The sequence below is a fragment of the Paramisgurnus dabryanus genome, chromosome 1 (assembly GCF_030506205.2).
Source record: "Paramisgurnus dabryanus chromosome 1, PD_genome_1.1, whole genome shotgun sequence".
In the NCBI taxonomy this organism is placed as follows: Eukaryota; Metazoa; Chordata; class Actinopteri; order Cypriniformes; family Cobitidae; genus Paramisgurnus; species Paramisgurnus dabryanus.
In genome coordinates this window covers 6,644,353-6,668,610 of record NC_133337.1, presented here as the reverse complement: position 1 = coordinate 6,668,610, position 24,258 = coordinate 6,644,353, and the positions used below count along the sequence as shown (strand labels likewise).

The window sequence follows — 24,258 nt, the reverse complement described above, 5'->3', positions numbered from 1 at the left end:
GTTTGTAAAGCTTGCATGCAAAGAATCCAAATCATTTGTATTAATTCATTTACTATTGCATGTATTCCTGCATTTATTTATTTATTTATTTATGTGTTATTTGTACTTAAGTTATTTTGCGTCATACATGAAAAGCAGGCCTACTTTAAAACGCAAGATTTGCTATCGGACCTTTATTTTGAAATGTACGTGGCTGTCGCAGTGCCCGGCAGTGATGACGCGCCGCTGCTGTCATAGCGCCAGTGTCGCGTTCAGGGAAGAAGCAAACTCGCATCCAGGAATCTCTCGGTAAATACATTCCGATACGATCATTTTATCCTCCAGAGAGCTCAGATACATCTTTTACAGATAAGATTACACATCAGTTTTATTTGAAAACATTATGAGTAAGTTTAAAAAGTGTGTGTGTGATAGGGCAGCTGAAAAATATGCTTTAATGTGTCGAGATTATTTCAATGCATAATATATATCATGTGGTAATTACTTAAACCTTACGACACAATTGAGTATTATTTATTATAAACTTTTTAAACATTACACAATCTGGCATATTTAGACTAGTATATCTAACGTTAGTTTTTTAAAACAATCCTCTCTGCCACGGCATCACATACATAATATAGTCAAATGATGCATGTATACTTTTGTTTTCGGTTAAAGACTTTTAGTCATCATCATTTATTGTTTTAAGCAACGGTGTGTTTGAGAAATGTGTTTGTTTACCTACTTCAGTTTTAGTTAGGTTGGTCATCCACCATTGCTAAATGTATGCAATGCTTCTTATTTACAAAGTCCACCTACATTCTCTATATTGTATTTATATTGCTTACTTATTGACTTATAATGCGTTATAACACTCAGGTGTGTTTTTGCATTTTGTTAAATGTATTGTTTACTGTCATGTCCTATTTCAGATGAGATTATTGGATACAGTGAGTTAGTTTCTAGAGTTAATTTGGTGTAACAGGGTTTGCTACCTTTACCCATTACACATTTACTATTTAAAGGAAGTGGCACGTGTCATCTCCAAGTGTGTGTTCAGTAATTGATGTTTAGGTAATTGATGCATAGACTGTGTACTAAGCACAGATGACAGGCACATAATGATAGTGATATTTAAGTCTTATGCACAACAAACTTTTTCCCTTTATGCTTTCCTACAGTCGCTGCAGTGCTACAACTTCAAAAAGTTATGAACACCTGTCTATTCTAGTAATCCACTGCTCTTCCCGAATTCCCGAGGGCCATGAGCCCACCTAACTTTAGTCTACAGTATGAGCCTCCGAACCATAGGGGGCGCTGTGCTCAGCTCCCTGGGACCTAGTCTGGCGGCTCAGGCCGGGGGAGCCTGGAGTTCTCTTTCTTTAAGACCCATACCCTCCATGCTTCAGACCATGGTACCTTCCAGTTACACTGCCCTACAGGAGGAACGACTGGCCATGGTAGACCTTGGCACGCCCAAACCGGAGTCCCTCAAGAACGGCTTGCACCGTGAGTCTCGGCGCCACTCGGACCGAGGCGGGCGAACGTCCATCAGCCTGTCTGACCCGGGTGAGGGCAGATATGAGGAGACTGAACCCATGCTGCCTGAATGTAGTGTTTCAGGAGAGGAAGCTGACGAAGAGGAGAGCGAGGAAGATGTGCAGCAGCTAGCCAGAAACATTCCCAAAGAGTCGCCCCTGGCCATGGCGCTACAGATACTGGTGCCATTCCTCCTGGCTGGCTTTGGGACGGTGTCGGCCGGAGTGGTACTGGATATAGTACAGGTGAGATTCAGAAAGCTCTGCACACACTTATTGGTAAATCAGGATAACATATTGCCATAAGACTAAATGGGAAAAAGATAAGACTTATTTCAGAATTAGCTTGTTGTTTATATTTAGGAGTAGGGATTTGTTTAGATCTAAGTATTTTTACCAAAGTAAACTCATCTTACATTGGTGTTATTGACATGAAGACACCTCAAATCGCATGGATCCACAGACTTTTAGTAAAGGTGGGATATGATACATATAATTTAGGCGGCATCACAAAATAAAAACTTGGAGGTGGGCTGCTTTGATTGGATACAGTAAGCAGCCACCCATGGAGACATCAACAAGTTGGGTTTTTTCAGGAATAAGCACTGCTTACATTCTGTCATATCTCCTTTACTTCTCAGCATTGGGAAGCATTTAAGAACATCACTGAGATCTTCATCCTGGTTCCTGCTCTCTTGGGTTTAAAAGGAAACCTGGAGATGACTCTCGCGTCCAGACTTTCCACAGCGGTTAGTATCGATACACGTCACGTGACATCCCCCACACAACCAAGATGTCTTACACACACAATGTTTTTAAAACACCACCTACTGTTTTCAAAATATTATAATATTTCACCTAGAGATCAGGGGCCCGTTTCAGAAAGGTGGTTAACCCTCTGGGGTCCGACCATTTTGGGACACTGTCAGAGGTTCTGACATGCTCTTACATTTGGTCTTTTTTTCAGTTGCTTCAAAACATAATAATGGCAAGTGTCTCATACCACTGTGTTCAGCACAAACTGGGCTAAAATATTATATGAGCTACATGTATGTACATGTTCGTACTTTTGAGAGAAATTTTTTTATGCATGGTTTTTAAAAAAGCAAAATTTTTAAGTCACTGATATAAGTCCACAAAAACCATACTAAACATGTTTTAACAAGACTTTTCTAAAGAGAATCTAGTAGTCTAGAGTTTTTTCTTTAAAATGACGTGAAAACCATCCTGCCTACTCATTCACATAAACCAATATATTGATTTAGAAATTGTAAGACACTTTTTGTTTAGAGGGGCCATATGCGAGAAGGATTGATTGACAGCTAGCAAACAAAGGCTCGCATAATGAGCTGCATAATGAGGCAGTAATGTGAGAGGGAACTACAGTAAAGAATGTGAGGACAAATGTATACATGTTTGTTTGAGGTTTATTAAGAAGTTAACAATATAATCAAAATAGAAATGAAGGTCAGTAGGACATTTTCAGTTTATTTGGAAACAAACCCTATTAAAAAACTTAAATTGTATAAGAAACTGATAAACAACAGAGCTGTAAACTTCATGTGGCTCGTGTTACCATATAACTTTATGTCCAAAAAGTGTGAATATGTTTTTCCACTTCATAGTTTTGTACTGATGAGAGGGATGCAGACCTGTAAGAGAGTTATGAACAGCTGTTAGCATAAATTGTCCACAGAAATACCCTTACATACATAACTGATGGGTAAATGATAGCACTACATCCAGATAAACTATCATGTACATAAACTAAATTCAGATCATCTCAGATAAACATCTGCAGTGATTAGTTATATAAAAAGCTGTTTTCAGATGACCATCCCCTTATCGTCTAGCTTCTGTTTTAAAGGAATAGTCTACCCTTTTTCAATATTAAAATATGTTATTACCTTAACTAAGAAGAGTTGATACATCCCTCTGTCATCTTAGTGCGTGCACGTAAGCGCTGGGGCGCGCTGCGACACTTCGATAGCATTTAGCTTAGCCCCATTCATTCAATGGTACCACTCAGAGATAAAGTTAGAAGTGACCAAACACATCAACATTTTTCCTATTTAAGACGAGTAGTTATACGAGCACGTTTGGTGGTACAAAATAAAACGTAGCGCTTTTCTAAGCGGATTTAAAAGAGGAACTATATTGTATGGCGGAACAGCACTTTTGGTACTTCGACTCGGCGCAGTAACACTCTCCCTCTCCCATTATAAGAGGGAGAAGGGGAGCGGATTTTTTCGGCGAGTCGAAGTACTCCCAAAAGTGATGTTCCGCCATACAATATAGTTCCTCTTTAAAATCCGCTTAGAAAAGCGCTACGTTTTATTTTGTACCACCAAACTTGCTTGTATAACTACTCGTCTTAAATAGGAAAAACGTTGATGTGTTTGGTCACTTCTAACTTTATCTCTGAGTGGTACCATTGAATGAATGGGGCTAAGCTAAATGCTATCGAAGTGTCGCAGCGCGCCCCAGCGCTTACGTGCACGCACTAAGATGATAGAGGGATGTATCAACTCTTCTTAGTTAAGGTAATAACATATTTTAAAATTGAAAATGAGTAGACTATTCCTTTAAACGCGTTTCTGTAAGCGAGTATGAACTTTAAAAACACATCGCATATGGCGTCCATGTGCACGAGCTCGCGTCTCCGTGGAAACAACGCGGCGCTCATAATAAAACGGTGTCGCGTGTAAAGTACAATGTATGGAATGCGTTGCATGTAAACAATATCATATTACAGCAGATCCCGCAGTGCAGCATTACTCAAAGTTGCCATAAAGGATACGAAAGTGAATAACTGTGTCTAACACTGTACAGCATGTAACAATGAAATCCGCCATTACGTGATCACGCATCCTCGTTTGTAAACAATGCGAAAGTTTTTCAATCCGAAGCGTGCAGTCTGCTGAGGTCGCTTATGTAGGCTGAACTGCACAAGCCATAAGCATATTACAACATGATAGCAAATATAAATGAAGACAAATGACTTACAGTTTCTTCAGGAATATATCCTCCTCCAGTGCGTCCTTCATTGTTCTTCTTCTTAGGTAATGTTAAAGATAAGCGCTTCTCTTCCTTAATGTCCAGACATAAAGGAAGATATTCCTCACGTGTGTGTATAAAGTTTATAATCCAAACATGCGGTAAAGTCTTTAAATCTGAACTTAAATCAAACTTTACTTCTTAATGTTTGAGCTGCTCCTCATTACCATGTCAACAGCGGTACCGCCTGTGGGCGTGACCGAATTAAAGATAATGAAGTCAGCCAGGTAAAACAGTACTCTCTTTACTTCAATGCAGATTATATAAACAGTCAATATTTGTTTTTGATTATAATTAGCTTGTTTAAAAGTAGACATTTCAGGCTTCCTTTGGATATGTGTATCATGTTTGTGTGACGAGTATTCGCAGAGTTTCAAATGATTTTTGTAACGTGATTTGAGAGACAGCTGACGGAGACAGAAATGTCTGAATGCGCACCCTGTTTATTATTTGACAAAAACACAAAGATCTATTGTTATTGTGAATGTACACATATTAAAGAGGACCCTTCACAGATTCAAATGATGTCAAACACATAAGTGTATGATTATTAATGATGGAGTATTTTAAGTTGATTCTGCTATGATTAGGAGAAAACACGTCAAAACGCGTCTACGCGTTTTTGGACCCCTTGGGTTAAGTGCAAACTCTGAGTTTGTTAACCCTGAAATAAGGGAAACTCTGAGTTTTCCATTTCAAAATGAGAGGTAGGTTAAACCTAAGACAGCAGGGTAAGTCAAGCCTGTTTCAGAAGGAGAGGTAACTTATACTCAGAGTCTGTTTTCGGAGTAACTTACTCTCTAAACCTAACCTGGTCAGGAGCAGGTTTTAACCTGTAAACTCAGAGTTTCTTGTGGTCTCCTCCCCATTTTTAAAGGAGTAGCAGTGTTTAATCTTTTTAGTTGCTTTAGTACATTCATTCATTGCGCACATTTTATTACGTACACTGTAAAATTTGTTTTTAGCTGTCTTTAATCAAATAACCAGTGCAAATCATTTTACCTTAGTGCTTTATGTATTTTATAAGTTACACTTAAATTTAAACAAAACAAAAATTAAACAGTATATTGAGATGACTAGTAAAGCCAATTTGATATACTTTGGTGCAAAGACGTCTAAGTGACTAAAATTTTAAGTGCTTTTACAGAGGATCCTGTAGATAATAATGCTGCATTTATTTGTAGGAATTAACATTAATGTTGCAAGAGGATTTTTAGACCTTGAGTGGATTTTTGTCATATCCACTTGCATTTATGTGAGCTGAATTTTTTATTTTTTTGCAGTCATTTTAGAAATACAAATATCCTTACGTCACTAATATCAGTCTTTGTGTCCATGCATTTACATCTAAACTGTTGCCTTGTCATTTCTTATGTATCTACTCGTCGTTATCGCTGGTCTAGTGGGTAGTGCTGTGTGCAGTGGTTAGGGCAGACATACTGTTGGCAATCTGAGTTCGAATCCCGGCTCGGCGAATTTCTGTTTTATTCATGAAAAACATTTGTAAAGTTCGTAGCCTTATATGCCAAAGTATTATGCTTAATTTCATTTTTAGATGAGCTGCTGTCATATTTTTGTCCATGGGATTGCATCTGCATTAAAATGAATATAATAACGTACAATCCTCAGTTTATTTACTTCTGATATTTTAACTGTGATGAAAAATTAAATGTACGCATTTACTAGAGTAGCAATTTCCAAAAACAACACTTTTCTTTAAAATATAAAAGGATGTTAAAAGGATTTAGACCTCTTTTTTACATGCTTTCGCCATGGTAAATCGTAATATCTGAGCTCCATTGATGGTGGCTTTTCATTGTGGCTGTGCACGCGCTTAACTGAGAGTCAACCTACTCAGAGTCGATTGAACTAACTCAGATCAGCTGTTCTCTAACCGAAAACTTAGAGTTTCCTATCTCGGAGTAAGTCAACTCAGAGTTCAAGTTTAAACTCAGAGTTGGTTGAACCTCCTTATTGAAACAGGCCCCAGAAATGATGTAATTTTGTTGCGCCAACACCTGTAATTTTTTGACTTTACGACAACTGTCAGTCTTGTTAAGTGTTGCACAAACACAGGCGGTGATGCGGTTTATGTTGAGATCTGAGCTTGTTTCGGGCATGCTGACACCTGTCAGGGCCTGGCAATTCATATCTACTCTTTCTGTAAATGATATATGTGTAGTTTAATAAACAGCTGGCTAGACTGTTATTATGGTTATGACTCTATAGGTGTTTCCCTATATCTGAGCGAGGAATGCAAACACACACAGGCTGTTGAGACAACGTGAAACCTTAAAAATGAAGTCCTGAATGTCTCTGGTCTTGCACATATATTTTTTTTATCAAGATGAATGTTTTCAAAACAGCTTTTTGTTACTGATGATGTAATAAAGGCCATGTGGGCGTGTTTTGCCAAATTAGGATGCTGAGCTCAATAAATACATCAAGTTAAATGACGTTTTATGTTAATAAAAAACAAAAAAAAACAAATGTCAATCTTCACAAACTCAACTAACTTGACTCTTGGCCTTTCCTCTGGACGACTCTGGAGTCTCGGCTGCTATCTGCTGACTGAGTGATTATATTTTTTGGTAGCTAGTGTTTTCTCACCCCTCTGGTCGGGATTTCAGGACTCAGAGGAGCTTCAACCCGCTCACTTCGAAGTCTAGAGTTCTTATGGCAAATGTGTCATCCCCTCTCGAGCTGGAGAAAATAAACAAACCCCGCTGGTGTGGAGTCAGGGTCTTTCTGTTCGCCCTTACACAGCTGGAGAAAACTGAGCTGCTCTCTGCTCCTCAAACGTGTCTCTCATACACACTGCTGTTTCACATTTATTTTTGTTTTCTTAAGCACACATTGTGTTAGCTCATAGTGGAATCGGTCATCTTGTTATGCAGTGGGCAGAGATGTATTCTGAACCCAAAATGTTGTTATCTTGTTCGCAGATGACAGTTCACGCTTAAATGTGCAGCTGCTTTCATGATCGCATGAGCCGTCCTACTTTTTTCATGATGCGCCATTCGGTATAATTTAAGACGATCTTAGTATTTATCAATGTGTTTAATTGCTGAAAATCCAAATTAAACAATTTATTTATTTATTATATTTAAAGGTCCACTGTGAATTTTTAGCGACATCTAATGGTGAGATTGTGAATTGCAACCAACGGCTCAGTCTACTGCTCACCCCTCCCTAATAAAAAGCATAGAGAAGTTACAGTTCGGTAGGCGCCACAGGACAAACATGTAATCGTCTGATTCACAGTGAGGAAACACACTCTACAGTTTGTCCATTTAGGGCTACTGTAGAAAGATGGCGACTTCCAAGTAATGAGACCCACGGTGCATGTAGATAAAACATCTAATTCTAAGGTAATAAAAACAATACATTATGTAAGTTCTTTATACACCACTGATAATATAGTTATGTATATTATATTGCGTTTCTGTCATAAGATCCTCCTAAAAGTTACACAATGCACCTTTAATATATGGTACATAAAGCTGTACCATTTAAAGTACCTTATAGAGTACCAAGTACCATAATAGTACCATTTGATACCGTCAGTGTACTATGGTGCCTCCACACACAATATGTTTCTGTTAAAGAAATGCAGAATAGAAAGTTTATTCTTCAATCCTTTTGTCTTTAGGTGAATGTGGGGAAAATGGACTCACCCATAGAGAAATGGAATCTCATTATTGGAAACTTGGCACTGAAACAGGTGAGCTGTTTCTTAAAGTTGTTTCCCAGTCAAATATTTACACTCTTGCTTTATACTGTATTAAAATTTTATTATATTTGATTCTCTTGTTAATGTGACATCACAAAAACAAAGCCCCACTCACAGTCACTGACTGACTGGTTAATTTTACCCAAAAGCTTTTCTAAAGGTATTTGTTAGCAAGCTTTAGCATTTTGGCGGCTAAAGATGCTATTCTCTCTTTGTTCCTGCCTAAATAGGTTCATGTTAAACATGCTATAATAAATGATCTTTGTGGCATTTTAAGGTGAAACTTCACAGACACACCTGAGACATCTATTACATCTTGTAAAAATGGGCATAATATTTGCCATTTAAGTGATTTACAGTGCATTACCAGATAAAGCTATACATTTTGTCAGTTTATGTGTTTTCCCTGGCTATCGAATCCATGACCTTTGCACTGCTCAAGCAATGCTCTACTAGTTGAGCTACAAGAACACTAAATGCACACAAGTTATTTTGCATGAGAGTTTTTACTTACAAGTTAAACAAATATTTGATGATTTAGTCAATTTTGATATTTAGAAATTCAAACCTGCTGTCACACATAATTGAACAAGACACAGGAGTTAGTGAAACTGCTTCTGTTTCATATTTTTATTTCTTTACAAATAATTTTATCAGCATACCAATTTGAGTGAACCAAAAATTAATATGGATTTAAGAAATTTTGCTTTAATGACAGCATGCACATAAGCCGACATGAACCTGATAGTCTGCTAACCCAGCATGATATGAGAAAGTTAAAAAACATCATCTTCTGCTTTGAATAAAGGAACGAATTAGACCTTGAGTACAAAGTTACCATAGTCACACATTTGGTTACATTTGAATTGTGACCTAGAAATGGTGCAGAATTTTTAATACTGCTTTTTTATTGTATACAGCGCATTATGTTCAAATGTACACTTTGTAATCCACTTTGTTAATTAAATGCATGAATGATTCTTTGTTTTAAAAATGGCATTATTAAAGGCTTTCCATGTAAGCTGGGTGCATTTGCTGTTTTCTACCACTATGAGATCTATATGTATTATTATTCAAGTTAATGCAGACATGACATTACCCATTTTTCAGGTGCAGGCCACAGTTATTGGCTTCCTGGCAGCTGTAGCAGCTGTGGTACTTGGCTGGATTCCTGAAGGAAAGTTCCAGTTCAATCACGCAGTGTTACTTTGTTCCAGTAGTGTAGCTACAGCCTTCATCGCATCTATGCTGCAGGGTATGAACTACAAATGAAGCTTTAATGCTCATATATGTAGTGTTTCTCTAAATGCCTGTTGTTTATGTTGTCTAATGCAGGTATAATAATGGTGGGTGTGATCGTGGGCTCTAAGAAGACGGGCATCAACCCTGATAATGTAGCCACGCCTATTGCCGCCAGCTTTGGTGACCTCATCACGCTGGCCATCCTAGCCTGGATCAGCCAGGGCCTTTACAACTGTATAGGTAAGCGGTCCCCAGTGCTTCTATCAACATAGAACATGTGGAAAAAATAAACAGCAACTTAGTTTTGGTAAACCATTCTCTGCAAGCATGTGAAAATTAGGTAATTGAAATTTGGCTCCCCTGTGATGTCAGAAGGGGATAAAACCGCTAGGGATGCTCCGATCAAGATTTTTGCAGCCGATACCGATCACGGATTTGTAATCTTCGTGATTGGCCAATTCCGATACCGATTTTTTTAAAAGCTGATATGCAAGCTCTTTGATGACTGTAACTGTTACATTTTTTTTAGATAAAATAATACCACGGATGTTGCCTTTGATATATTACTTGCAGTAATTAGGTATATTATTGTTTTAATAGAGACTCAAATAAATAAGCACAACAAATATTTATTCTGCAAAGAGAAATTTAATATGGCTTTAAAAAGGCTTATGTCTCCTAAAATTACTGAAAATAAAACACTTCACAGTCTTTACTGTATTAATTAAAGGTGACATAGAATGATTGAACGGAGTATTTATCCTTGTTCTGTGATGTGACATGTAGACAAAATGTTTTTAGTTTGGGTCTGTAATGCCTTAGAAGCTTTCTCAAAACCTCTCTCAGATAGCTCTTTTAGGGTGGGGGATTTTAAACAAGTGGTTTTGCACCTATTTGGCTCCCCCTACTGGCTTAATTTGCAATCTCATTACTGATTGGCTGACTTTGCTCCACTCAAAAAATGTAGCCAATTATTTCAAAGTGGAGGGGCAGTTAGATGCCTGTGATGTCATAAGCATCAGTTTTTCAGATTGGGCTGTTTTTTGGCTGACATTTCTAAAAGAGGAATTTCTATGAGACTGAGATGTTTAGCATGTCTAGCACTTTTTGTATGTTCGTGAATGCGGGTAGACTACCATTATTCAACAAAGACAAGGTAAAAATGGTTCTTCATTCTCTGTCCCCTTTAAATGTACATGCATTCGTATGAAGTATAAAAGTTTTTTAGTCAAGAGCAGAGAGGGATTTTATTGAGAGATTAATTAGGTTACTGCAGCTTTAAGACATGAGAGAGAGAGATCGCTCTGTTCACATGCACTGATGACAGGCTGCTGTGTGTTGGCGACGGCTGAACACAGACAAGCAGCTGTGAGGAAAATAAAAGTTTAAACGCTCAAAACTTTAAAACGCATTCAAATAATAAACTTTTGGCATGAGGATGCAATTGTCCGTGATAGATATGTGTTGTATATGCTGTTTGATGGGGATGTGAAGACGCCTCGCGCTGTTGACCGGAGCGTGTCCGCATAGAAAATACGCATATCTCTGTAAAGGCAAAGAGAGACATACAAATCTGCACGCCGCACATGAGCAACGGGTTGTAAAAATGCTTGCGCTACGTAAAAAATGTCTTTAATTGCAGCCGCATTCAGGATCCTTTTGATGACAAAAGTAAACAGAAAGATCGGTTTATGAGATCGGCAGATTTAGCGAGCACCGATCGAGTCATTTAATGCCATTATCGGCCGATACCGATCGGCGGCCGATCGATCGGAGCATCCCTAAAAACCGCCCCTTAATCTGCACTATTCAACCACGGCATTGGCATTTAGTGCAGAGATCAGCTCATTTGCATTTAAAAGGACACACCCAAAGACAGCAAATTTTTGCTCGCACCTACTAAGTGAAAATTTTAACATGCTACAATAAATTATCTATATGGGATTTTGAGTTAGAATTTTACATATATACTCTGGGTACATCTTAAAAAAGTCTTGTGAAACGTCCCCTTTAAACCCAGGTCTCTAGAGCAAATCACATGCATTACCTATATTACACCACAAGAGGGCACAAGTATCCCTTTACATTGGGTGATCCTTCACTTGTGTCCTGAGCAAATGTTATTTAAGTGGATATGTCAGAAGTTGTGTTGGAATGCTGCCTTGTGAAATTAATTATTTGATTTAGCTCTGTTCTCTGTCTTCATAAAATGTGGTAACGAAAGGTTTAAGTAAGCATATCTTGTTGCAGGTGACAGCTGATGTGAGGTGTTTAAGTTATGGTGAAGCCAGGCCTTGGGGTTGATATGTTTTATGGGTCGGGTCAGGCTGCTAATGAGTCTGCGTTTGGACAATGAGAGTGTTTTGACAGAGTTTATAACCTGCCTACAGGGTCTACACTTACACGTTTTCATGAAACACACACAGGGCTCGCTATATCATTTCTGTACAGAGACACACACACCAAACATAAATAAAGATAAATACTTTCAGTAGTAAATGACAAATTCCCTAACAACGTTTATGAGTTCCACAGCAATTAAAGTTCAGCTGTCTAGATTTTAAAACATAGCTAACATTTTCCTCTTTTCCTCTATCAGACCCGCATAAATAGCACATTTCATTGCTCTTTCCCTCTCCTGTACTAAAACACACAAACATTAAGGTGTGAAAGTGGCTTGTGGGCCGCTCTGGCTTTTAGTCTGGTGTTTATATTGGTTTCATGGAGGTTAATGAGTCATTGTGATAAGTGGCACTCTGGCCCAGACTCGGCACCGTGCTCCTTTTTTTAGCCTGACTGAGGTGAAGTAAGGTGAGGGCATGGCCGTGCCAAAACCATTGCCGCCGTGCCAGCCAAGAGAAAGAGCAGCTTATGCCATCATTACTGTCATGACCATCTCAAATTAAATATGGTCACGCACAGACGCTGGCTCGATTTTGGGATTTACTGTACAGATTTGGGATGTAAGTTTGTGATAAGGAATGAGTCAGGCTTACATCAAAAGATTTTATCTGAATTAAAAAAATATTTTAGTCTTAATCTGCTTAAATCTAATTAGAGCCGGTGGGTAGAGGATTTTGGGCCACCATTTAACACAGATCTAGATCTCTCTGGAGCAGGCATAAAAAATAGCCTGGTTTTGATTCTTTTTTTTTGTTCTAACTTAAATCAATAAATATACAGTAGCAAGAAAAAGTATGTGAACCTTTTGGAATTTCATGGTTTTCTGAATAAATTGGTCATAAAATGTGATCTGATCTTCATCTAAGTCAGGGGTTCCTAAACTTTTTTTCCTGCGCACCCCCTTCTATGTCCCAACCTGGTTGGCGCACCCCCAAAAGTTTGCAGATTCATTATAACAGCTCAAGTTTCAAACAAAATTAAGTGAAAGCTTTTAATAAGTTCTCTACAGTAAGTATTTATGTATTTTATTATATAATTCATTGGCGGTATCTTTACCATGCATGAAAACACATTGCTCGGGTATCCTGTGCCCAGGGGCGCCGCTTGCAATTTTGGGCCCTATGAAAGAATAGGGGGTCAGGCCCCCACCATACCCATTTCGCACCAAACATACAATCCAACCTACTGTAGCTATTCAAAATCTTTGTCTGTAATTTAATAATACAGAACTATTTATTTTGCTATTGTTATGACCACAATTATCAGTATTTATAGACACCTACAATGACTGAAACTAAGATAATTTATTGTGCAATGTAAATGTAATTGAAAAATACAGTACATTAATCGAATATTCAGAGAAAATGCTACGTTCTTAAAGATTAAAGATAAATGTGACCATGCCTGTGAAAACCCAGCTGAAGTATTTCTTTGTGGTTTACTGTTTTCCACATAAATTCATCCTACATAATGTAAAGAACATTTTGTGAAAATATAAACTTGATATCTTTAATATTGACTGAGTAATGTCATGTCAGCGATTGAAATCAAAGTGAAATTAATGCTTGAAATTAAACTGTGATGTTTTTTATTTCACAATAAGATTTGAGACTTTAGTCTGATTTTCACAGGCAGTCTCAGTGACATACTGTATACTTGAGCTGTTACACACACCAATAACATTGTAGCATTTAAAAATGGCGAACAACAACAATGCATCTTTTCTATACAGTTACCTTATGCCTCAAATAAGACTGGGTCAAAAATGCTTGACCAAAGCCTGTATTATAATTATTAGCATTATTTATAAGGTAAAGAACAAGTTTCACACACCAGCAGCTTCAGTAAAGCAAAAATAACGACAGATCATTGAAACTGTGAACTTGAGAAAACAGCTATACTCGTAAATGACTCTTTAGACTGTTTTTTATCAACGGGACTGTAAAATGAAATGAATGACAACTATAGCAGATTGCAACATAGATTTCCATTGATTTCTTAAACCTGTTGCAGTGAGAAGCTTCAATATACATAACTGGACTAGTTTAGCCTTTAGTTTTATCACAATCAACTCGATTCACGACTGCATAAAAATACTTCCTTGGCATATTGCGTTACAAAACATTGAAGTGTGTAACCGATCGCATTTCTAATTTATGTTAATTAGATTATACGGGCTATGTTAATTAAAACAGCTTATAAGGGGTGACTTCGCGTTAGAATCATAACATAAAACAGAGAACGTAAATCGCCTTGTGCTTTTTTAAACTGAGGTGAACAGAGCGAACTTTGTGTAAACTGCATTTATAGTAAGGAAGCGCACATATGCAGATATCATAGCAAATAGCAGTAAATACACACACCTTGTTCTCTTCTGAAGTTCACGCGCACTGGAGACCGTGGATTGAAGACGGCGCTAAAACGCAGAGTAAAGACGGGGCGGAGCTAAGAGGGCTCAGCTTAAGTGGGTTGGGTTTGCGGCACAGTCCTTGGCTGGGGCCCTCAAAAGTTCATGGGCCCTTAGAATCGTCCTAACTTTTCCCCCCCTTACGGCGCCCCTGCCTGTGCCCATGTCTCGTCACATTTCATTATTTCTATTTTTGCCATAAAAAAGTCTCTCTCTCTTGGTCCCTCTCCTCCTTCGTGACTAACAACTTTATCATAAGACGTCCCACATGACAGTTTCCCTGATTTCAGTCAGTTAAGCATATTTATAATATATATGGAATGAATGAAACGAGTTGGCACGCATTTAGGCTGCAGTGCATAACAGAAGAGCAGTGCGTAGAAAAAGACAGCAGCTGTCTTCTACGTTTCTATCAAAAACTAATAAATTATAGTTTTTTATTTAAAATAAAAGCGATTAAAAAGGAAATGTTTACTGTTCATTTTTTTATTTATTTATTGTATGGAAAAATCCCACTTAAAGAAACAGACCGCCATTACATTTTTCCTCTCGCGCACCCCCTGGTGGCAGCTCGCGTACCCCTGGGGGTGCGCGTACCACACTTTGGGAATCCCTGATCTAAGTCAAGGCTATTGACAAACATAATTTGTTTAAAAATAATAACATAAAACAGTTCTGATCTTTTAAGAGGGTGTTTTTTTGTAAACATTCATTGAAATAACTTTCTACTACGGCAGTTGGTGTGCGTCCTTGTATTTGTATTCACTGGTTTCTCTCTCTCTCTTTCTCAGACTCACACCCATACGTGTCGTCTTTGGTTTGTGCCTTCTTCATGTGTCTGACCCCATTATGGATGGTCATCTCCTCTAAACACCCAGCCAGCCGTCAGCTGCTGTACTCAGGCTGGGAGCCGGTTATCACGGCCATGTTCATCAGCAGGTTAGACACTCACACGTATGTTAACTCATTCTTCCCATACAACATACAAGCCCTTAAAATAAATGAACTTTTTTCTGGTTTTAGTATCGGAGGACTTATCCTGGATAAAACTGTATCGGATCCCAACCTGGCTGGAATTGTGGTGTACACACCTGTTATCAATGGTAAGATTATATTTCTTATAAAACAGTCCTTTATTCTGATTGGTTAATAGCTGTATTTTGTTTACGATAAAACACAGCTATGACCGCCCCACCCTACGATTCTGTGTGTATCATTTCGCAACACTTTTAGCGAACATAAACTGATTCTGTTGCAGTTCACAGTCAGTAAGGAACTTTTTTCCCAGAAGAAAGGCTACTATTGATTTTCCTAAATGAAAGTTGCATTAATTTTCTTTATTTTTTACTTTATTATCTGTATTGTATGTTAACCATTTTTAATAAAAGCAATATGGTACTTAAGGAAAAGTAATGGCTGAAGGGTTTGCAATAGACCCCTCTTTGCATTGTGCCTAACAACACCCTTTAGCGTTGACTTATTCACAATACGGCGTAAGCTCTTTTACCTTACATTGCTTACTTAAAGCTTACATTCTGTACTTTGTTTTTTATATAAAAATAACATTCAGCATGATTTGGTTTACTTGTGTAGTTCCATACTTATTTTCTTCTGTCACTTTTATAAAGCATTGTTGGTAGAAAATGTCCCAACCATTCATCAACCTCATGAACTGAAATGACACTGTGATGAGATTTGTGGTTTATAACAAACAGACAACAACTTTTGGACTGACACTAACATGAATTTACTTAGTATCTGTATCGCCAGCCATTGACTCAGCTTTAAAGAATGTTCACATCACTCCTTTTTATACTGTAAAATCATATATTGATAAAAGTCACTCTTTCCCTTTATAAATGACATTTATGGGTTAATAAATGATGACAGACTTTTCATTTTGGGTAAACTGTGCCTTTAGGAATATACTATCCACAGTTAGTATGACACTCGATCTCTCCTAACACATCGCTGGAGAACTCTTGAAGTCTATGGTCAATAGTCTGCATAATAGGCTAAACTAAAACATGAATATGTCCATTTAACCCTGACTCACTTTGTTCTTGTATTTTTGGCTGTGTCTCCTAGAAGGTTTAAGCCTGTAAATCCTCAGTTTGGGAACCTCTTACTTACAGTACCATCTTCCTGGCTATAGCACGACTAATATGACGGTTGATGTTGTCATACACTTTTAGGCTGTTATTACCTGATAAATAAATAAATAATTTCACTTATTTAAAGCTGCACACGATGCCTCGGGGCAGATCTGTGGATGTGGCTTTTAATATATGTTTCCTTATTGAGATAAAGCTGAAGGATGATAAAAGGCTGACATACAGTGGAAAGTGAGCAGGTTTATTGGCCACAGGGTGCATTTATTAATTGGACAAGTTTATCACTTATGGTAATAGGAAAGGAAACAGGACCAAGGCACTTCTTCAAAAAGCGATATGATTTTTGTTTAAATCCCTTTAACACTTTCCCGGCCATTGGCGAGTTATCTCGTCGATTAAAAGAAAGCATTTCCCTGCCAATGATGCTTTCCTGATGAGTTTTTACGGCAATCAATTTTTCCACTATTTTCCACTAGGTGGCGCTCTTACCCAACTTATGAAACACTTCAGCATCCACTAATTCTAAAATGGTAAAAACTCGGTGTATGTTTTGATCATGGCTCTGAATCTGATCGCTAACAAAAGTCCTTTACAAAAATGCAGTTATCTCAGCTTTTTGTTCAAAATTTTGTATTTTTTTGAAAAAAAAATACCCATATTTAAGCGGTAATAAAATAAAACAAATCATAGGATAGGATGATAGTTTTTTTTTTGTTTTTGTTTGTTTGTTTGAAAGCAGAGAGTCTGTTCTTTCATTTTGATATATTGTATGTTTATATATGTATTAGGGCTGCCAAAATTAACGTGTTCGTAACATGTTAACGTAAATTTATTTTAACGACACTAATTATATTAACATGCGATTAGGTAGCACGTTGTTTGCAAAATTTATAAAATTATCTCTATTTGTAAGTTTTATGAGAGGTGTACCATCCTAAATGCTTAACTAATACAAATTATTCCTGTCCATCCACTTGAGCGTCTGACATTATGGTTTCGGTATTAAAACATGCAGAACTTAGAAAATAAAGTGCAGTAATTGCCTGAAGTTAAAATAGTTATTAAGAGAGAGAAAGTTCTGGACCTGATTGATGTTAAAAGAGTTAATAAGAGTGACAAGGCTCGAAAACGATGTTTCTCGCGCTGACTGACACATCTGAAGCGTGCACACAGGCATGTGACCCCGAAATATATTCCCTTAGACAGAATTACAGTTTTAAAAATATCTGTTTTGACAATAATTCATGCAGTTATAATCTGTTTAGTCTGTAAAGTAAATGTTTGATAAACTGTTGGGAAAATTTTTTGATATGTAACATTATATTAAATCCTTGCATTACAGTAGATCTACTATCTGCTTCTCAATGTCAATCAAACGATAAAAGAAAGAATAAAAAGTAACATATTGATATAGTTTTTTCACTTTGTGTGTGCGCCAAATCTATTAGTTTTATCAGTAATTTAAGGTATGGATGCAGTGATTTTATTTTTGGGATGGTGATAGTGCAGTGGATAAGACACTCGCCTTTGGTGTGAGAGACCCGGGTTCGAATCCACTGTGACACACCATTGTGTCTCTGAGCAAGACACTTAACCCCTAGTTGCTCCAGAGGCGTGCGACCTCTGACATATATCGCAATTGTAAGTCGCTTTGGATAAAAGCGTCAGCTAAATGAATAAGTAAGTTTTTAACATACATTTGCATAAAGCATCCATATTTGTCCATGCCCATGTTGATTATAGTATTAAAAACTTGAAACATTTTAAATTAAGGTAAATATAGTACATATAAAAATGCGTGATTAAGTTGCGATTCATCAGTTAAGTATTGATTATTTACCTGATAAAATGTCTGTCATAATTTCACTTATTTAATGCTGCACACGAGACCTCGGGCAGATCTGTGGATGTAGCTTTTAATATATGTTTCCTTATTGAGATAAAGCTGAAGGATGGTAAAAGGCTGAAATACAGTGAAAAGTTAGCAGGATTATTGGCTGCAGGGTGCGTTTATTAATTGGACAAGTTTATCTCTTATGGCAGTGTTTCTCAACACTGGTCCTCAAGGGCCCCCTTCCAGAATGTTTAGATGTCTCCTTAATTAACACACCTGATTTAAATCATTAGCTTGTTAGGGCGACATTCTGGAAGGAGGCTGATGAGTTGGTACAGGTGTTTAAATAAGGAGACATCTAAAACATTCTGGAAGGGGGTCCTTGAGGACAAGGGTTGAGAAACACTGTCTTATGGAAATAGGAAAGGAAACAGGAAAAATGTGATACTAAGTTGCGATTCATCAATCAATTTAAATTGATTGACAGCCCTAATATTTATAGAAGACATTTTTCTGGAAGGCATTAAACTTTTGTGAAAATCAAAAAAATTCTGGCGCTGGCAACTTAAAAAAAAATGCTGGTGGGAAAAGAGTTAATAAGGGACATTTATGTTGTTTGTAGTCTATCTGCGCACTCCTGCATGTCGCACCAAACAGCTGTTTGAGTGTTTATGTGTGCATTTAAAGGAGATTTTCAACATCAGAGCATATAAACACTTTAGATACCTTTGTCTCAAAATATGATGTTTTTACACCCATACATACCAACATACAGAAATGATACATAAAAACACGCCCCTTATGCTCATCCAGCAAATCATATTTGCAACCCAGATTGCAGCATCTATAAACGTTAATCCTGCTATCATTTCCTGTTGGCAGGCAAAGCTTAACCAGTTTTAAAGGAATAGCTGGCAAAGATATAAAACCTTTCTCATAGTTTACTCATCGTCATGGCATCCCAGATGTATGTCTATGTCTTTTTATCTTCAGTTGAACACATATGGTGCCATCATGTTATCTTATTATATGGGAGCAAACATGCTGGAGCTTCATAAAGCACACACATCCATCATTAAAATAATCCAAATGTCTCTAGTGGGTAAATACTGGTCTCCTGAAGCAAATATGTTTGTAAGAGAAAACAAATCACGGAAATAACTTTAAATAAGGCGATATCATTATTACGTTGGATCTCATTGGTTCTCATGTGTCTCATGATCCACTGTTATATATGTTACCCTGGGCCACAAAACCAGTCATAAGTGGCACTGGTATATTTGTAGAAAAAGATAAAAGTACATTGCATGGGTCAAAATTATAAATTTTTCATTCATGCCAAAAATCAGTAGTATATTATGTAAAGATCATTTTCCACGAAGATATTTTGTACATTTCCTAACGTAAATATATAAAAACTTTATTTTGTCAGTCTTTATTTGTAGCCAAATCATGATAAAAATTTGCCAGAACTTGCCTACAAACTTTGCTTTGCTACCTTTGTATTTGCTACTATGTATACCTATTTAAATATGTGATTTGTGAAGTTTGTAAACGAATGCACTGATTTGTTTTATGAATACTAATGAAAAGCGTATGAATAGCTAAATAAGATCAAAATATTAGTCATCACAGATGTATCATTTCGCTTCAGAAGACATTAACCCAAGAGTCATTTGCTTTAATGATCGACATGATGTGCTGTTTTGAGCTTCACCATGTTAAAGATGATAATATGATTGCTTTTTAAAGGCCACCTATTGTGCCAATTTTACAAGATGTAATATAAGTCTCAGATGTGCCCAGAATGTGTCTGTAAAGTTTCAGCTCAAAATATCACACATAACATTTATTATAGCATGTCCAAAATGCCCCAATTTGGGTGGGAGAATTTTATTTTCATGTCTGGACATTTAAATGCACATGAGCCACAGCTCCTCACTCCCTTACTAAAAGAGACATTGAGCGCTTTCAGTTAAAACAGATCTGATTCCTGTTAATAAAGCCTGAGACAATAGTAACTTACTATTCAGATATTGGAGACAGAGTACAACTCGCTGAAGGATGTAAACTATGGTAATGCAGGACTGTCAGTCAGTGACTGTGGGTGGGGTTTTGTCAATGTGATTTCAACAGCATGTCTAATGAGACTGCTCTGATTTAAAACTAAGTGGGTGGATTTTTTTAATTGTCAGGTGAGGTTTGTGTCCGAGGTTTAATCTTAGCCACTGTACTCTGCAACTTTTGTTGTCCACAAATTTTTCTGTGTTTTCTCATGCTTTTATTATATATAAATAAAATTGACTTGACTTGACGTTTATGTCCAAACACCTTAGATTTTGCATAATAGATGCCCTTCAATAATAAATAGTTTCTGTTCAGCTGAAGAAAGGAAGTCATATACATCTGGAATGGCATTAGGGGGAGTTAATTTTGAAATAAATGTTCATGAAATTTTCTCCTTAATGAACTGAATCTCATTGCTTTAGGAAGTGTAAAAAATGTGTCATACCTCACGCTCCCCAGGCCCAATCCGAAGTGCTGGTTGCTTGTTTGTGTGAGATAGAGAATGGTAGCCTTGGCTGATTAAAATCGCAGACACATGCCCACACACTCCTGGGTACAGATGGCGTCTCTCCAGCAATGCCACAGGGACGTGGCACAGCATGGTGTAATGGTAACCTCTCCGTAAAACACAAACACTGCCTTGTTGGGATTAATTGTACAAAGACATATGTGGTGCTAAAAGATAATCGTCCCTTTACTGATGCAATGTGTTATTGCCATTGTTGGCATCAATGGACCACTGTATGCGTGACACATAGATTTGCTTTCATCTTTGAGTTTTGCTTATGTGTCTCACTATAATTCAGATGATTGTTTGTGTTTGGCTGAGGGCTAAGGAGAGTAATCTGTTGATTTAGTAGCATCACTTTGAAATGCCGTTAACTCTGTCGTGACCTCTTCTAGTTGATCCCTTTCTGAACACTATGAGCAGAAAGACCATTACAGGTTTTAATGAGTGGAAAGAGCTTCTTAACACCTGTTTTATTTGTGGAGTTCATGGCATTTTTTGCTAATATTCTGTTCTGATTATTTCATTTTGCATTTACTTAAACACTATTCTGTTCTTGTGTTTTAAACCATTTTATTATAACAAATCTACTTTTTTATATTATACTGTATTATACTGTTCTTCTATAGGTGCCGTTAAATGAAAATCTGTATTTACATAGGCATAGATAAATAATAAAAGTCATATTGTGTTTCTTAAACACGATTATTTCCTTCTTCTTCTTATGTAAACCTCATGCATGCAAAAGACCACTGAAAACAGACCAATCTCAACATAACACCAACTGTGACGTTACAATGATGTACGCCCCCAACATTTACAATTTGTGACTGCTGAGTTAGCGGTATGCTAGTTAAAGGTCCCATTCTTCCTGTGTTTTTGAAGCTTTGATTGTGTTTACAGTGGGCAATATAACATATGTTTATGTTTCACATGTAAAAAAATTCAGTATTTTTCACACAATTTACTTATCTGTATACGGACGTATTCTTGTGGGCGGAGTTTAGTCAAAAAACTATTCTACTGATGTCATTAAAGCAGGAAGTAGAGGGCTGTAGTCCAAATTCATTTGCTTTAAGCTTTGAAAGGGACTTCTGTTAAAGAAAATATATCGCCTGGTAGTGAACTTTGAGCTTTATCATTTAACAGGTATTATTTATGCTTTAACAGCAACATTACACATTAACTAAAGTATGAAAAATGGGATCAAAAAGAATGTGACCTTTAATGCTATATGCTAGCGTTTAGGCTAAAGTTGTACTATTGACATTACAGTTACGTTTTGCAGGTCCATACTGAAAAACACAAACTTACCACTCAGAAACGGCCATTACCAATCTCTGAATAATTGAATGATCTGAAGGAGCTGCTCTGTGAAAAGCCAATCAGAGCAGAGCTCAAAATTATTATTCATCATGATCCTTACAAATAAGGTAATAATACATTTCATCCTAGGGTTGTAAATGGACATGTTAAGCTGTGTCGGATGTAAAGTCACATACCTTCTATATCAGAAAACAATGCAACATATTGTGTAAATGCATTCTTTGGTACCTTTAACTTTAATCTGTTCTGTTTAAAAAAAAAAAATTTACGTTTTGTGAGTCTGTTGTTGCTCTGTCACTGTGTTTGTCTCTCTTTTGCTTATCTTCTCCCAGAACCGCTTGGTGTGACACGTCATTACTGCGGTTCTGGACACCACACCACATTACTTAGGAGAGATGAGAAGGCGTGTGTGTGTTTGTGAGGAAGATATAGAGTGAGGCAGAGTACAGAAACAACGTGACTCATGACTGTCAGTTTGACAGTCACAAATTCTGCCTGTATTCATATTTGCTGCATCAGTGTTACTGAAGTGTGAATTTGTTCACTGTATTAGTCAACCTTTCCCTTTGTGTGTTGTTTTTTTAATTCCATATCTGTGCTCTGGGTATATATTGTCTGATGTGAATGATGTTGTGTCGTAGGTATCGGGGGAAACCTGGTGGCCATTCAGGCTAGCCGTATCTCCACCCATCTGCACATTCACAGCGCCCCTGGAGAGGTACCTGACGAGGCCAAAGGCTGCTACTGTCCCTGCCGTACCTTCTGTGGCACAGGTATAGAAAACACAAAACCTGAGTTCAGCACACAAGCACCATTTTGTGCCATTTTTTGAAATAATATGCATTAAATAAACAATTTTGTAGTGTAACTTTACTGTATTTTTTAAATAAATCAGGATTCGATTGCCAGCATATCCGACAAGAGCACCTTGCCTGAATGTGTCTAGACCCTTGCTTTAAATTGCCTTTAAATCTTACTTATTCAAAAGCATATTTCAAGGCGGCTTATGTTTTCATTGCCTAAATAAGTAAGAGAGGGAGAGGAGGTTACCAGTGTTTACAGCAACACGCTGGCCGACGAGTATGCATTAGCTTAAATGGAGTGTGTGTAACGGTGGTTTGTGTATAATGATCCATCTCCGAAACAGCTGAGCAACTTTCCTATAAACAATATAGGGGTGTTGACGCAGAGGCCTGGGGCTTCGATGCAGCACTCTTTCTTAAAAAAACAAGGGGTATCTGGGGACAGAACCCAGATGCCAAGGCACATTTGGGGCGGGGTGCCCACTGCAGTCTTAGGCAATGCCATCTGGAGAATAAAGCATAAATCTTCTTCCTCCACGGACGGAGCACACATGGACACAACACTGTGGTGCTTGAGTGGGATACTAATGGGGTGTAACATTTACTGTTTGGGAATGAGATATATATATTACATACATTTACTCAACTAAGTATAGAAACAAAACTCCTACAGCCATGCATGTGCATACATATTTGGGGTTGTTTACATCTGTCTCTGTTGTAATTGTCGGGTTTCATTTTTTTTAGGATATCATCACGAACTTGGCCACAACAGTGAACAGAACTGGGAAACATTAGTTTGCTTTCCTTGAGGGGGAGACACCAGTGCAGCCAATTATAGTGTTAAAGTTTTAGGTAAAATAATAATTGGATAAGATGTAAAGCCATGTATACTGTAGATGCAGGTAGATTTAAGATAAATGAATAAAGGCTGTTTGTGTCCAGTGTGTGACTCACTTTGCTGTATAAAACGGCTTAAGAGAACACTAATCATTATAGAAAATGCAATCAGTTATGAAAAAAGACCAATCAGAATTAAGAATGCAAACGGGTATGAAAAAATCACAATTTAGCATGCAGATGGTATAATGGCATAGGTTAGATGAAGGCGAGTCTGTACATTAAGCTGTTGGAGCTTGATAAATGGCTGAGGTTTAAAAGTGAATACTTTGTGTTTATGGCTTTAGAAGAAATCTTGCTTGTAGAATATCAATGCAATGTTTTCTTATAAACACTGAAATTAC

The 24,258-nt window shown here is 37.3% G+C and overlaps 1 protein-coding gene across 3 annotated transcripts in view; it reads left to right on the top strand.

Moving 5' to 3' along the window:
• Positions 1-203: 203 nt before the first annotated feature.
• The window catches only part of slc41a2b (solute carrier family 41 member 2b), a 34,420-nt gene continuing 10,365 nt past the window's right edge, over positions 204-24,258 (top strand). The window contains exons 1-10 of one of the 3 annotated variants that reach the window (XR_012337389.1): positions 204-288; positions 1,164-1,766; positions 2,162-2,269; positions 8,230-8,301; positions 9,421-9,565; positions 9,646-9,792; positions 15,154-15,301; positions 15,386-15,465; positions 22,544-22,614; positions 22,853-22,984. Coding sequence is in view for 2 of the 3 variants with exons in the window: in XM_073815850.1 (XP_073671951.1) it covers positions 1,275-1,766; positions 2,162-2,269; positions 8,230-8,301; positions 9,421-9,565; positions 9,646-9,792; positions 15,154-15,301; positions 15,386-15,465; positions 22,853-22,984 (1,324 nt within the window). In the remaining variant the exon portion in view is untranslated. Of the gene's footprint in view, positions 387-1,163; positions 1,767-2,161; positions 2,270-8,229; positions 8,302-9,420; positions 9,566-9,645; positions 9,793-15,153; positions 15,302-15,385; positions 15,466-22,543; positions 22,615-22,852; positions 22,985-24,258 lie in introns of all 3 variants that reach the window. The other 2 variants (XM_073815850.1, XM_073815851.1) reach the window with 2 other exon arrangements.